The 15,980-nt window shown below is 45.4% G+C and overlaps 1 protein-coding gene across 2 annotated transcripts in view; it reads right to left on the bottom strand.

Moving 5' to 3' along the window:
* Nucleotides 1-12,354: 12,354 nt before the first annotated feature.
* RAD18 (RAD18 E3 ubiquitin protein ligase) overlaps nucleotides 12,355-15,980 on the bottom strand; it is an 81,523-nt gene continuing 77,897 nt past the window's right edge. For both annotated transcript variants that reach the window (XM_079795551.1, XM_079795552.1), the window contains one exon: nucleotides 12,355-15,162. In XM_079795551.1, the coding sequence (XP_079651677.1) occupies nucleotides 15,063-15,162 (100 nt within the window). In that variant the 3' untranslated portion in view covers nucleotides 12,355-15,062. The remainder of the gene's footprint in view (nucleotides 15,163-15,980) is intronic.

The raw sequence follows: 15,980 nt of genomic DNA, 5'->3' as shown, positions 1-15,980 counted from the left end.
CACATCCAGACACAATAACATCCAGAAGAAGAAAAGGAGACCTTCCGTTCCTGTGTCTCCTTTTGACAACAAGGAAGCCTTTCCCAGAAGACCTTACTACACTTTTTCTCACATTGTCTTGACCATAACTGCACCAAATGCTTACACCTAAACCAATTACCAGCAAGGGGAATGAGAAAGCCTAATGTAGTGAAGGTCATGGCCGTGTGAAGGGTAGATGCACCAATGGAAACAGAATTCTATTAGAAAGTGGGAGGAAGCCATATAAGGTATAAACCAAAGCATCACTATACCTCGGTACCCCATTCTCTTGACATTACTCCCTTCCCCTGCAACCAAAAACCACCTCCCTGGCTGCTACAGTCTCTTTTTCACAGGCCCGTTTTCTAATCTATCCAGCAACTAGAAATGCTCTTCCCAGATAGGTGTCACTTGGAGAACATCATGGCTTCTGTGGAGCTTGCTGGGAGCTCCACACTCAATCAAAACTCCTTCCTCCCTGTGTCCCACATCACTGTCCTCATAATCACCACGGTCAGTGTTCCATTTTAGTCAGTTATGCAACTTCTTTCTTCCCCAAACTAGACCATGAGCTCCCAGGGCACAGACACTATGCCTGGTGTATATCTCAATGTCCACGGTGTCCAGCTCTCCACCTGATGTTTTGCGTTTGTTCACGGGAAACACCAGAGCTTTGCATCAAGTAGCGGAGATCCAAGAACGCATCTAGCACATCTACATTCTGTTACTCAAGGCCAATGCCTAGGCTCCTAGTTAAAAACTGTCCAAGGAAATGTGAAACATGTGCAAGCTAGACAGGAGGCCGTGTCCTCCACTTGCTTGCTAATTTCAAATACATGTGGACAGAATGCATCCTTGAAATGTTATTGAGTAACAGGCAAAGTCACATGGGCCATAGCAAGCATCCCCTGCAGGTTCCCTTCTAGCCCCCAGGCAAAGAGGGCCAGTGTCACCCCCATAGGAAATGTCTCAGGAACACACTAAGCATGCAGGGAATGGCCAGTTCCTTAACATTGACTTCATCTTTAAAACTAAGTTCAAACCAGTTACTGTTCACTCTTATTTGGTGAGTGCTATCCTGCCAGTCCTCAAGGCTGCCAGATCCTTTGCTTCCTCTCCCTTCTTGCACACAGCAGCCTATGATGCAACCGAAGACAGGTCTCCTAGGCTGTGTCCTCCATTTGCAAGTCTCCTATCTCCCATCTCTGCCACTGAAGCTAAGGCCCAGAACTCCTTCATGGTTCTCCAGGTGACAATGGAGACTGGCTGGCCTCACTCATCCAAAAACACTCCAGCTTGTCAAGGTCCTCCAATACTCTAGTGATGGTGTGTAGCCAAAGCAGAAAAGAGGGGGACTTGCCCCTACACCTAATTAGGTGCTAAAGTAACCCCAAATTGCACTAATTATCCAAGCAACTACTTAAAAGGCTGTTTATGTTGAAGCTACCAGTTTGAAAAGAGCACCGACTTTGAAATCAGACAGAGATGGATTCAAGTCCCAGCTCAGTCACTCATCAGTTTGCTGTATGACCTGGAGCAGGTCAAATCACCTCCCTGAGCTTAGGTTCCCTCGTCTCTAAAATGGCAATCATGACATTGATCTCCTAGTGTTGATGTGGCGATTTAATTAAAAGAGAATGCAATCAAAGAACCAAGCATGGACTATGAGCTCAGTTAACGGAAGCCAGGACTCCCATTACCACATTAACCCCAAAGTTGCTTTTGCACATATTGCACCTCTGTCCTGTGCCCACAGCACTGGCGGCGATTCCCAGGTTCACAGAATGTCTGAGGTGGAAGTGCTCTCAGATACCAACTTAGCTCGGTGGTTCTCAACCCCGCCTGAATCATGTGGGGAGCTTTCAAAAAGTATCATTTCACAGGCCCAACCACAGACCAATTAAATCAGTACCTCTGGGGACAGAGTGTGGGCATCTGTGGCTTCTTAGTCTCCTTGCTTTACAGGGGAGAACACGAGGCCAGGAAAGGTGACGTGGTTCCCCACGGTCTTTTCCCATGTCACACGGCCACATCAGCCCAGTGCTTCAGACAGAACATCGTGGGGACGCTGGTTCTGTCGGCCACGGTCCCTTCCAGCTGCATGTGTGATTGGCTTGTCCTCCGGGCCCTCTCCCAGCCCTCTCCTGTGCAGGCAGGACAAGGCCTGGAAGGTCTGTGTGCGGGGCAGCGACGGGCAAGAAGGATGGGAACATTCTAGGTGGCAGGAACAGAGGGTCTACTTACCACTCCTGCGCGCCCGGGGCCTCCTCCTGCCAGGCGGCCCAGCTCCCCGACGCCCGGTGCCTGCTGCTGTCCCCGGAGTAAGTGCTTCTTCCGCCGGCTGTTTCCTACCGAACATCGCTGCGCTCCGGGGCCCGACGGCTGCCTCGGCCCAGCACCAGCCAGAGGCCCGGTGGACATTACAGAACCCAAGCGCTGCCCACTGCGCACCTACTCCGAGCCCGGACTATGCGGGTGGGAGACACAACAGCGAGGGGGACAGACTGGCACCTGCCCTCCTGGTACCATCATGTGCCCGCTGGCGGCTCTTCCTGCGGCGGGCCCTCTACCCTCCCGCACTCGGTCTCTCACACCAGAGGCCGCACTGTTTGCTCAGCGATGGAGAGCCGTCCTGTCGGCGCCCACTGCTGGCAGGAAAGGGTGCCGGGAGCGGAGTTCAGGGGCGCACGGACTCTCAGAAGTTGAAGAGTTTATGCCTGGACGTCGCCCACTTTGCTCCCTCATGGTTAGCAGCGTGGTCACTGGCGTGAGGGGGCATGGCATTGGAAGCTGTTGCTGATTGGCTGGCTATTAGTCACTGGAGTGACGCTGTTGCTGATTGGCTGGCTGTTAGTCACTGGAGTGAAGCTGTTGCTGATTGGCTGGCTGTTAGTCACTGGAGTGAAGCTGTTGCTGATTGGCTGACTTTAGCAACTTGGTCTGGGTGTGCAACTGGTGCCTGAGGCACCTAGTGTGTGGAAAGGGACTCTAGCCAAGGATTAGCTGGTCTTTTCTTTCTTGATGTTGTATGGGGAGGTCACCCCCAACCCCTGAACCCTTCTGGGTCCTTTTCAGCTAATTCTGGGTCCTGAAAGGGAGACACTCCAGTACCTAACGGCAGGAAGCTCACAGCCTTGTTAGTGGAACCCGTGGTGCAGGCATGGTGTTCCCAGAGCAAGCGTTCATGGTATGAGTCCCACCTGTGTTTTCGCCTATGTAGAAAGAAGCCTTGGGGGCCACACACCGCCCTAAGCTCAAGGCCAATGAAGGGCAAGAGCAAAATACCAAAATAATGTAAGGCCATTGGAACTGAAGCATCTCCAAATGAAAAGCTGACAGAAACCGTCTCATTGAAAGGGTAAGAAAACGTTGTTCCCAGGAGAGGTCACTGACATGCCCACGTTCCCATAGCATGTTACTTGACAAAGTGAGACCCAGGTATCCTCATTCCTTGTCTTTTACTGAAACCTACTGCCCCTGAACAAGAAGGAAGGAGCTAGCTGCTCTCGTTTAAAGTGATGGGGAGCCCTGGCCAGGTAGCTCAGTTGGTTAGAGCCAAGATTGTGGGTTTGATCTCTGGTCAGGGCACATACAAGAATCAATCAATGAATGCATCAATAAGTGGAAAAACAAATCGATGTTTCTCTCTAAAATCAATTTTTTAAAAATTAAAGTGATGGGGAATGCCTCATTGAGGTGAGCCTACAGCTGTGCTTTGGGGAAAGTGCATGAGCAAAGTTATGCATAGAGAACCCTCTTGGTCGTCCAGGTGCCCTAATTTCTTACACCAGCCCTGTTGTTTTTTCTTCCCTCTGCCCTGGTGCAATGCTTCCCCTTGTTGGAATATGTACAGCTGGAGCCCTGAATTCCAGAAGGCACCTCAGCTAGCATTTCTAAGCTGCATTTGCAGGTCTGTCCCATTGGGCCCCTCTGGAGGAAGGAGCAGAATGGAGGGCACAGCCTCTGCACCAGAGTTCAGCCAGATAATTGGGCAGGTACCCAGCACCTCCCCTTGCTTCTGAAGCAGCTCTTCCAGGAATGTTTGCAGATGCTCATGTGGAGCGGCATAAACACGTATGCATGAGTCCCAGTTGACACCTTGATGTTACCCCTGCAAGAGGCTGAGCAGAAAAGCCAGCTACACTGTGCCCAGACTTCTGACCTGTGGAAATAGGTGGTAACTCTCTAAGTGTGCAGTAATTTGCTATGCAGCAATAGAAAACTAATACAGGGTGATATTCAAAATATTTAAGAATTTGCAGGGCATGGGCACCAACCAATCAGAGTGGACACAGGCGGCAAGCAGGTGGTGTGGGCAGAATATTAGCTTTGGAAGTAAGTTTTGTAGTGCCCATTTTACAGATGTGGAAACTGACATTCAGTGGAAGAATTCTAGCTAACTAGCCCAAGACTTCATAGTTAGTAGAGGCAAAGCCAGATTCAGTCCAAGGTTTCCTGGCGAGCAGTTTAGGATAGAAGCCAAGAGCACAGGTTTTGGTGCTTTGAGAGCCATCCTTGGGTATCTGGATTTGATTTTCTGGATAATGGTGAACCACTGATAAATGCCAGTGAAATGTGAGGGTGGGATAGAACCTTGAGCATTTGGCAGGTATGTGTGATTTAGAAAAGGGTTCCATTGGAAAAGCAGAATTACAGCAAGTGGCAAGAATACAGAGTCTGATAACAGGACTGGGCCTTGCATAACTGTGACAGTGGGTTAAGACTATGCAAAGCTGTGCTCTTTGTTTATGGTGCTGGGCCTGGAGGCATGAGAGGTCAGCCAGCAGGTGGTCAGGAAGGAGAGCTGGGCGTGAAGTTAAGGGAGAACAAGGACTAATGGGAACCCAGGCAGCTGACCTGCAGCCCAAGAAGACAAACTGTGGCCAAACCCACATCAGATTCCTCAGATGTGGTGGCTGCAAAAATTGAAGTCAGGTAAACCCAGGTTCAGATCTAACCCCTGCCACTCCCAGCTCTGTGCCTTAGCTCTTCACCCAATCATTGTAGCATTCATTGGTGGATCTTGCCTGTGGGAATTAGCACTGTGGTCGATTAATGTTGATCTTCTATTTCCCTGTGCTTCAGTCTCCACATCTGTAAATGGCACCTGTGAGAATTTTTAAAGGAAAATGTAGCACCGTGCCCAGCACACAGTGTCCGGTAAATGCTAGCTTTTATTATTCAAAGATACCAATGTCCTGAAGAACATTCTCTTCTAGGTTAAACATCCCTGGTTCATGTCATGTTCTCGGGCCCCTCACCATCCTGGGTCCTGAAGAGACGTCCCCTGCCTACTGCCTGTCCTATCCTTGCCTATTCCTGCTGGCACCTCCACTTTTCAGGGCTAAGGAACACTGTGGATACTTAGGTACAGAAGCTGGGACAAGCTGTGCTTTCACATCTGGCAGGAACACGGAGGTGTCCAGGGAAGCTGAGAATAGCAGCCCTGGAAGTGAGCAGGGAAATGCACCAGCTGGCGAGGGGCAGCAGGGGGCGGGGATCCCCACCCACAGTACTGCAGACTGTGGATGACGCCTTGGCCCCTCCCTGACCCAGTGCTCACTGCACCCTGCTCACTTCAGATGGGCAGCAAGCAGCCACGAGAGAGGAGCCTTCAAAATTATAAATTCCCTACAAGTCACTGCTCCAGACCTCCTTGACCTAGAAAAACCAACCAGAAGAGAACTGCCATCCCATCTGGAGTTACGGAGCACCCGGGGAGAGCTCACTTTAGCTCTAAGGAACAGGGCAGAACAGGCAAGGCGCTGTTCACCTTAGAGCAGGCATGGGCTCCTCGGCTGTCCTAGCAGGGGCCTCTGAGGTCACTTTGCCTTTGCTGAGAAGACTGAGGCTGAGAGAAGGAAATGAGTTTCCCTGAATCATAGGCAAAGTGTAGCAGAGCCTGGCTTACAGCCCAGCTGTCTCCTATAATCACACCTTCCATATTTCTTCCTTACCCCACCCACAATATCTGTGTGTATACACACATACATATATTATACACATATACATATACACCTATATAAGATTTTCAATGAATGCATTAGAGACAATTTAGAAGATGTAGAAAAGAAGATTAAAATCATCCTAAATTCACAAATGATGTAATATTTTGGGGCATTTTCTTTTACTTCTTTTTTTAAAAATATATTTTCTTGATTTTTTTTACAGAGAGGAAGGGAGAGGGACAGAGAGCTAGAAACATCAATGAGAGAGAATCATTGATCATCTGCCTCCTGCACACTCCCCACTGGGAATGTGCCCGCAACCAAGGTACATGCCCTTGACCGGAATCGAACCCGGGACCCTTCAGTCCGCAGGCCGACGCTCTATCCACTGAGCCAAACCAGTTAGGGCTTCTTTTACTTCTTTATGCATACACATGACACATGAATACATAATAATACATTTTAAACCCTGGAATTTACTATAGGTTTGCAATCTCTTTATTACATTATCAAGTTATGTCTACAAGTATTCTTCCAAAACATTTAATAGCTTTAAAGTACATCACATGAATGTACCATTATTTATTTCCTTATGGGTGACCTTGAGATTATTTTTATTTTGCAATTTAAATAACATGGCAATGGGAAACTTCCACTTCCAGACAAAACAGGGATCAGATTTACTCCCCATGCCTGGGGGGAAAAAAAAAGGTTTTAAAACCAGCAGTTTTTAAGAAACTGGTCACCAGGCAATGAAGGACAGTGACCCCCAAGAGATGGAAACCACGAAGGACAGCGAGCCCTGGAACTGATCCCGCGTCCTGCCTTGGTTCCCAGGTCGGTCCCCGCGAGGGTGGGCACCAGGTGGAGCACGACGAGCTCCCTGAATTGAGCAGAAGGAGCTGGGAGTCCAGAGAGACCAGTCAGAGACACGGGGAGGTTTCTGCACAGAGCAAACCCTGGAGGCCCTCAGGTCTGCCTGAGTCTTCAGCAGAATACTGATTAGCACCTGTGAGGGAACTACTAGAACCTGGGACAGAACTATTTGAAACTAAACTACTCCTCTATATGTAACTCATGTCTCAAATTAGAAATCAAAAGGGAAATTAAAAAATATCTTGAATTCAATAAAAAGATACTCTAATTAAAAAATGGGCGAAGAAATGGAATAATCTTTTTTTTTTTTCAAAGAAGACACCGAAATGGCAGATACACACATAAAAAGATGCTCAGTAGAATGCAGTTTCTCATTTGCTGTGGACATGACCACAAAACATTTCCCCAATAGGTTTTTTTCCTGCTATGTTGGTAGCATAGCATTCAGCCTACTGGGAACACTTAACTAACATTAATTTACATTGCCTAGATCACTGTCCACTATAAATATAACACAAGCTCTATGAGATTTTTGTTAATAGCCGTTGGTAATCAGTGAGATTTTATGATAGCCTCATATATGTCTGGGGCCTCGATGGCCTTTGTCTAGCCATACAGTTTGGCCTCAGTTACCATACAGTTTGTGATCATGATTATTCCTATTATATAGGACTGACTGAAATGACATCAGGATTGAGCAAAAAAGGGAATAAGATGATTAAGACTCAAACTCAGGAGGAACTAAGGCAGTGGAGGAACTCAGAACATGTGAAATCCCTTAAATAATTTATTAACTTCAAAAAACTGTGCCTATGTTACAAATAATAAAAGCCCTTTATACTTTTTTGTAGAAAAATAAAATAAAATAAAAAGATGCTCAATATCATTAGCTGTTGGGGAAATGCAAATCAAAACCATGAGATACCACTTCACACCCACTAGCATTGCTCTAATAAACAGGGCAGATTAATCATAAGCATTGGGAAGGATGTGGAGACACAGGAACCCTGATACACTGCTAGTGGGAAGTTAAACTTGTGCAGCCGCTTTGGAAAAGTTTGGCAGTTCCTCAAAATATTAAACACACAGTTACCATATGATCTCCAAATGCCATTCCTATGTACATACCCAGGAGGGGTAAAAACACATGTTCACACAAAAACTTGTATGCAAGTGCTTAGGCACATTATTCAAAGTAGTCATAATGAATAGAAATAACCCAGATATCCATCAGCTGATGAATGGATAAACAAAACGTGGTCTATCCCATATAATGGGACATTACTCAGCACTAAAAGGAAGTGGTGTCATGTACAATATGAATGAGCCCCGAGAACATGATGCTGAGTGAAGAAAGCAGTCACAAAGGGCCACACATTCATGGTGCTATTGACATGAAATGCACAGAAAAAGGAAATACAGAAAGGAAAAGCAGATTGGTTGTATCCTAGGGCTGAAAAGGGTAAGAGAGTTGAGGAGGGAGGATAAAGGGTGCAGGGATAATGAAAATGTTCTAAAATTAATTGCAATGATGGTCACACAACTCTGAAATACTAAAAGCCATTGAACAGTATGTTTAAAATAGGTGAATCGTAGGTCGAGTGAATTCTATCTCCATGAAGCTGTTAAAACAAACAAGCAAAGTCACTGTGGTCTCCAGGGGTTCGGATGCCCAAGGACTGGTCCTGGTCCTCGTATGAGTCTCCATAGACGCCAAGGATGAGCCCCTGTTGGTTTCCTCCTCCTTCCAATCTTCCCATCCCTCCCGTCCCCTCCCCTGCAAGCCTCATAAGTCTAGGTACTAGTAACCCAACACCTGAGCCCTGAGGAGGCGATGGCAGCTTCACACCAGCCTTCAGTGAGAAGGAACTTGCACAGCGGCTGTTTCTGCACCCACAGCAGAGCCGGGTTCTCGGAGACTGGCCAAGGAAACACGTGCCCCTCCTTTCCCACGGCCAGTCGTCCGGAAGAGTTGTGCTGGCTCCAAGATTGCAGGGAAGGGTGCCTGCCCGTTCCACACCGGGGAGCCCATCTGCCCAGCCTGATCCATGGCTGCCTGCGATAGGAATTTAACGTCCTGGTGTCCTGAAGATTTGCAATTACTTTCATAGGACCATGAGTGGAGGCGGGGCAGGGGCGTTGTCCCCAACATGCCACACACCCAGAGAGAGGAGCCCACAGTACCCTTAGGAAATGCAGGGGCGGCAGCGAGGGCATTCTCCCTTCTCCTTCCTGCTAATACAAACTGTATCCCTTCTTAAAAGCTACTCCAAACAAAACCCATTCTCATAACAAGTTTTCACTAGCTGATGTGAAATGAAAAAAAAAAAAAAGCACATGGCTAATGTGTTATAATCATTGCTACATTTAATTAGCTTTGCTGGAAATTTCTCCTACCTTTTTACTTTCTGTGTGACCGTTTCTTGTAAACTGCATAAAGCTAGAGTTTTCATTTTCTAAAAATCACACATACTAAGTGTGTGTTCTTGGAATATGTATTTTTATCCGTTTCCTTATCTGGTGAAATTCTATAAAGCGGCAGTCGCCAACCTTTCAGACCTCACAGACTACCAGAGATCCACGGACCACCAGTTGGTGATGGCTGCTAGAAAGGGTTTCCAGCTATCCATCGCCTTCAGAGCTCCTAAATACAATAAAATTAAAACACCCAAGTACGTTTGGTCTTCGTTTGCTAATAACACTACAAATGTCTTTCTCAGTTTCCTTCAAATTTAGACTGTCGGCTTTGATAGTTAACAGAAGTAACAGCCATTATGAAAGCTTTTGCACTTGCTGTGAAATTCCCACTGAAGAGTTGCAATAAATTTCTTAATGACCATTATTTAAAAATCCAAGGAACAACTTCCATTTAGTTTAATATTCTGGTGTCCTCTATTTTGAAAACCTGCCCATATATTTTATTGCGATAATGTTCCAACAATTCAATTTCTGTGAATCTAACCTAAGAATGTAATTCTGTTATTTAAAACTGGAAGTAACCTAAATGTCCAAGAATGGGGACTTTGTGCTAATATGGTACAGAATCCGGAAGGATTGGTGGTGCTCATTAACGGGCACTGATAATGCTGTGAAAGTGCTATGTGATGAAATGCTGAAGGCACTGTGTGTATTTAGTGTGGATGGTCCAGATTGTCTGACATAGCTGTGAAGTTAGTGAACACATAGTCAGCTATTTGCATGAGCATTTTAATGTTTTGTCTTTTGGACCAAAAGAGGATACATGCACAGGTTCTTAAGGATGAGGGCCACAGAGGATATGGAGGGAATATGGCGATTAACCTTACCACCTTGGATTGATTTCCAAGTTCCCTAGAGAGAAAGGTCAAAAATGAAATCTCTTTCCTGCATGTTTTCATAGGGCCACATACCTCTGCTTTATTGCACTTACCACAACTGTAATTTGTGTAATTATGCGATTAATGTCCATCTCCTTTTCTGGTCTACAAGTTTCATTAGGGCAAGGCTTATCTTTGTTTTGCACACTACTTGACAGGAAGTCATGGGAGAGCAGGGAAGGGAGAGAGTAAAGGAAAGGTAAGGTAAAGGGATAAAAAGGGGAAAGGGATAAAAAGGAAGGAGAAAGAGGGAGAAGTAAATTTTTATGAGGGACATTGTAAACTGGGAAAGTAATCTCATTGTTTCCACACCGTAAGACTAAAACCAAAGGTTATCAAAATGATAATAAATTTAATGGCTGTGATATTTCCCCCTCTAATTTCATAATTAACTAGAGGCCCAGTGCACAGATTCGTGCACCGGTGGGATCCCTCAGCTTGGCCTGCACCCTCTCGCAATCCAGGACCCCTTGGGGGATGTCGCACTGCCAGTTTTGGCCCAATTACCACAGGCCAGGCCATGCGATATCCCCCAAGGGATGTAATAGTGCATGAAGAGGCAGGCGGCTGGGAAGGAGCCCAAGCCCGGGCTAGTGCCTCGCTGGTCCCGCTCATCCTGACCCTGCCTGCCGCCACCACTGCTCAGTAGTGGGGAGAGGCTTGTGTCGCCATAGCTGGCACCCATCAGTCAGCTGAGCGGTGTTCCCGCTGTGGGAGCGCACTGACCACCAGGGGGCAGCTCCTGTGTTGAGAATCTGCCCCCTGGTGGTCAGTGCATGTCATAGAGACCGGTCAAGTGATTGCTTAGGCGTTTATATATACTAGAGGACCAGTGCACGGATTCGTACACCAGTGGGGTCCCTCAGCGTAGCCTGCAGGGATCTGGCAGAAACCAGCAGTCCAACGCCGCCTGCCACTCCTGCAATGGCAGGAGACTTTGTGCTAATCCCGACCCCGTTGCACCTGCCGCCACCGCTCGGTAGGCTCTCTGCCGCTCTGCTACGGTCTCCAGGCTGCAGTGGCCAGCCATGAGCCCTGCATCTGGCGCCCACTGGTCAGCTGAGCAGCGCTCCCGCTGTGGGAGCGCACTGACCACCAGGGGGCAGCTCCTGCATTGTGTCTGCCCCCTGGTGGTCACTACGCATCATAGCGACTGGTTGTTTGGTCGCTTAGGCTTTTATATATATATATATATAGATTACTTTTATAACAAAAACATATAATAGGAAAAAATGTGCCTCATTTAAACAATTGTTATTTTTATCAGTGCTAAGGATTTTGTAATCTACTGTTTCTGCCTTTTCCCTGGCTCTAAGAAAACTCAGAGTGCAATTTCCTTTTCATCCACAGTCACTCTATCAGTGGAATGGGCTAGACAGCTGCTTTCTCTTCATTCTACAGGGCCAAGGGCCACAAGGAAAAAAGTCCTCTACTCACTATTTGTTTACCCCTGTTGACATGAATCTTTACCATACAAGTCAGTTTTTAAATCCATACCAGCCTCCCTATATAACCCACATTGCCCTATGTGTGTGAATTACTTTTTCAACTTGACCAGTGATTCTCAATGAGGGGTATAAAGAAGAGAAGGGGTTGGAGGATGAAAGGATGGGCTGACACTCAGAACCATCTAGACCTGTCCTTTCTAAATTACATACAGCAGCTTACCTGTGCCTTCAAACCATAAGTATCACTGTTGTGAGGTGACACACCCACAGTAGCTGTTATACCCTAAAGGGGAGTGAGGAGGTAAAAGTAAAAAACAAACTAGTGATTAGGATCGTATTTTCACTAAAAGGTGAAATCAGAAGCTTATCAGTTTTAATCCTGGATTTAACACTTACTTTAAATTCCTTATTCTCAAATAAATATAAAAATACCTTCCTTTCAATGTGTAAATGTTAAATGTATGCTAAGTGTTAACAACCAGAGCTCAGTAAATGCCCTTTAACCTTTATTTTTCAAGCAGACTTGCGAGGTTCTTGACATTGGGAGGTTTCTCAATCTCAGCACCAGACATTTTGAACCAGATAATTCTTTTTCTTTTTTTTTAACATTTTTTATTACAGTTGATAGTCAATATTATTTTATATTAGTTTCAGATATACAGCATACTGATTAGACAATTAAATAATTTACAAAATGATCCCCTCGATAATTCAAGTACCCACCTGGCACCATACAGTTAGTACAATATTATTGACTATATTCCCTATGGTGTACTTTACATCCCCATAACTATTTTGTAACTACCAACTTGTACTTCATCCCTTCACCTTTTTCACCTGGGTCCCTCTATCCCCTCTCCTCTGGCAACCATTAGTTTGTCCATTGCATCTGTTTTGTTTGTTCTTTTATTTAGTCATTTAGACTCTACATATAAGTAGAATCACATGGCATTTGTCTTTCTCTGACTTATTTCATTTAGCATAAAAGCTTCTAGGTCCATCCATATTATCGCAAATGGCTAAGATTTCATTCTTTTTTATGGAGGAGTAATTTTCCATTGTATTTATGCACCACGTTTTTATGAACTGGATAATTCTTTATTGTGGGCTAAGTTGTGGGTCCCTGCCCCCAATGCCACTCATATATTGAAGTCCTAACCCCCAGTCCCTCAGATGTGAATGTATGTGGAGATAGGGTCTTTAAAGTGGTAATTGGGATAAAAACAAGCTTATACAAATGGGCCCTGGTCCAGTATGACTGGTATCCTTAGAGGAGGAGATTAGGACACAGATGTGAGAACAAAAAAGAAAGATCATGTGAGGACCCAGTGAGAGCCAAGGGGAGAGCTCCCAGAAGAAACCAACCCTAATGACAACCTGGTCTTAGATTGCTACCCTCCAGAACTGTGAGGGGAAAAAGATTCTCTTGTTTCAGCCACACGGCCTGTGGCACTTGGTTAGGGCAGCCCAGCAAACACTCCATGGGGGTTGGCCTGTGTGTTTTAGGATATTTAGAAGCATTCCTGGCCTCTACCCAGGATACTAGTGGCAATTCCCCAAACCCAGATGTGACAGCCAAATATCTCTACACATTGCCCAATGTCCCCTGGGGAGCAAATTCGTCCTCCCTTCCCCACTGAGAAGAGTTTCAGAGGCCGCTGTCACCTCTGACTGCCAGTGCTCACTGCTACCTCACTGCGTAGATAAATATTACCCGAGTGAATTCACTTGCCTGCCTCCGTGTCTTGGCTCTCACTGCTTCCTTGCAAACTCACTTTTCTGCAAACAGTGTAGTAATTATTTCCAGTTTAATTTATAGCAGACTGTGTACTTTTTAATGATACAAACACTTTTCCTTTTAGCATAATTTCTGGCAACTCAGACGTAAATATCACATCAATGTTAAGCCCCGCGCTGTCTGACATTGCTCACACACTGCCCCTCGGATCCTTCGACGCATTCAGTGGGTGCTGCCGCCTTTAGTTTCCCTAGTGCACACTCGTGATTTTAGGTCAGGGGTGGGGAACTTTGTTTCTGCCAAGGGCCATTTGGATATTTATAACATCATTCTCGGGCCATATACAGTTATCAACTTAAAAATTAGCCTATTATTTGGGCAAACATTTAATTTACTCACCCCTAATGCCTTGGCAGGGTCGGACATTCCCCACCCCCATTTTAGATTAAATATTATGACAAATTATTATGCAATCACTTGAAGCTCAGGGAACTCATAAAGAAAACAAATGGTCATTTAAGTGTTAAAACGCTTAACTCTAAGTTATAATGAGACTCCACACATTACCCTGAAACCCGAGAGCATACCAAAATGCCAAAGTCCATGGAGACACTGTCTGGAAAGCGGAAGTCACAAACATCCTGGAACATTCATACTTTTGTTGTCAACACTGCCACATTCGCTAGCTTGTCACTGGAGAGCTGATGTATCTGGGCTGGGCGGTGGCGGAGGGTGAAGACTGACTGAGACGCCAGGGAGGCATGAGGGACTCTGGAAGCGACAGGGGCCTGGTGCACATTTCACACAGAGATCATTTCTGACCAACCCCTTCGATGATTTGTAGCTTATACTCAAGATACTGTTTCAAGCACATGATTTTAAATTGATGTAGAGTCTAGTCATTTACAAAATCCATTTATTGCAGCATTCTTTTTAATGGCTAGGATTCAAAGTGTTAAAAATTCCATTTACCCAAGTGAAAAGAAAGACTAACAATAACCATTTGTCATTGCCATTTCTGAAGACTGTGCCCAATGTTTTTAATTTATTGTTTGTGACCAACATCTGAATAACATGTAAGACATGGGTCTAACAACTGACTACCATAAACTCAGGCAACAAACATCACTAACTGCTGTAACGGGCATGATGGCATTCAGACTAACACGCACACGTGTGTACACACACACACACACACACACACACACGCACACCAAGGATGCTGACACCAAGGATGTGAGTTATGACATCCTGCCTTTCTAGAAATAGAGGCCTTAACTCCTCGACTGCTCCTGTAGTAAAAGGTTGAAGAATCCTTTCTGAAGTGGGCTTCTCCATGGAAGAGAAGGAGAATGGGTTAAGGGCATTCTGAAATTCAGAGACAAAGCCAAACAAAAAAAACCTTTGCAAAAAAAGCCTGTGTTCTATGCAAAACTGGTGAACATGTGAAGTCAGTATTTGAGAGAAATATATCCCAGCAAAAGGTAACTGACCAAGGGAGGATGTTTTGTAAACACCCCCCCCCCCTTGGCTGAAAAAGACAGAAAAGAATGAAAAGTTGGTTAAAAATATTTAGAATTTACACCCTTATGTGGGCATTATGAATATGAAATCTATATGGCAACAGAAAGTACCATATTCGGATCACTACCCTGGGAAAGTCACCAAAGCCACGCTAGTTCCTATTCCGCTTATTTCTCGGCTCCATCTCTGCGCTTTCTGGTCTTGTCCGACGATTCTGTGTTGGACTTGTTTCTGCGTCTTGAAGATCGTTTCTGAAAACAGTAAAATGGAATTGGCATCTTAGAAAATAATGACCGTTATTATTTATAGCAGTTTCTAGTTTACAAGTGCTTTCATAGACATCTTTTCATTTAAACCCCCAAACAGCCCTCTACTCCACTGACGAGTCTGTTAAAATAATTATTATAATAAATTATACTATAATTATAAATGTTATTATTCCCACTTTACAACTGAGAAAACAGTGATTACCAAAGATCACAAACATAAGTGACAGAGCCAGGAACGGAACCCCTTTCTTCTGAATCAAAATCTAACAGTTTAAGCTTCTACTTAATATGTTAGAAAGATACACACACACACACACACACACACACACACACACACACACACACACACACAAACTGCCCCATCCTAATAACAAACAAAGCCAGATAGTCCAAAATAATCATAACTTTTCTTGATCCTATCAGACAGCTGAGACTGTTAGGCAAGAAAACAAATTTCCAAAGAAAGATAAGCCCCTCCAAAGAGATGGGCCACGTGAATTCGCTCACTGATGGCAGAGCACTGAGAAAAAGGTGGCTGTCAGCTGACATATTTTCCTTTTTATTGAATTTATCTGGGTGACACTGGTTAACAAAAATATACAGGTTTCAGGTGCACAGTTGTACAACACATCATCTGACGCTGTATTGTGTGTTTACCACCCAGTCAAGTCTCCATCCGTCCATCACCATTTATCCCCTCCTCCACTGCCCTCCATTCCTGCCCCCTACCCGGCAGGCAATCACCACACTGTTGTCCCTGTCCATGAGTTTTTCTCAATCCCTCCACCCCACCCCTCTCC

This window comes from Cnephaeus nilssonii (assembly GCF_951640355.1).
Source record: "Cnephaeus nilssonii genome assembly, chromosome: 17".
NCBI lineage: Eukaryota > Metazoa > Chordata > Mammalia > Chiroptera > Vespertilionidae > Cnephaeus > Cnephaeus nilssonii.
This window is presented reverse-complemented; position numbering and strand designations above follow the sequence as displayed.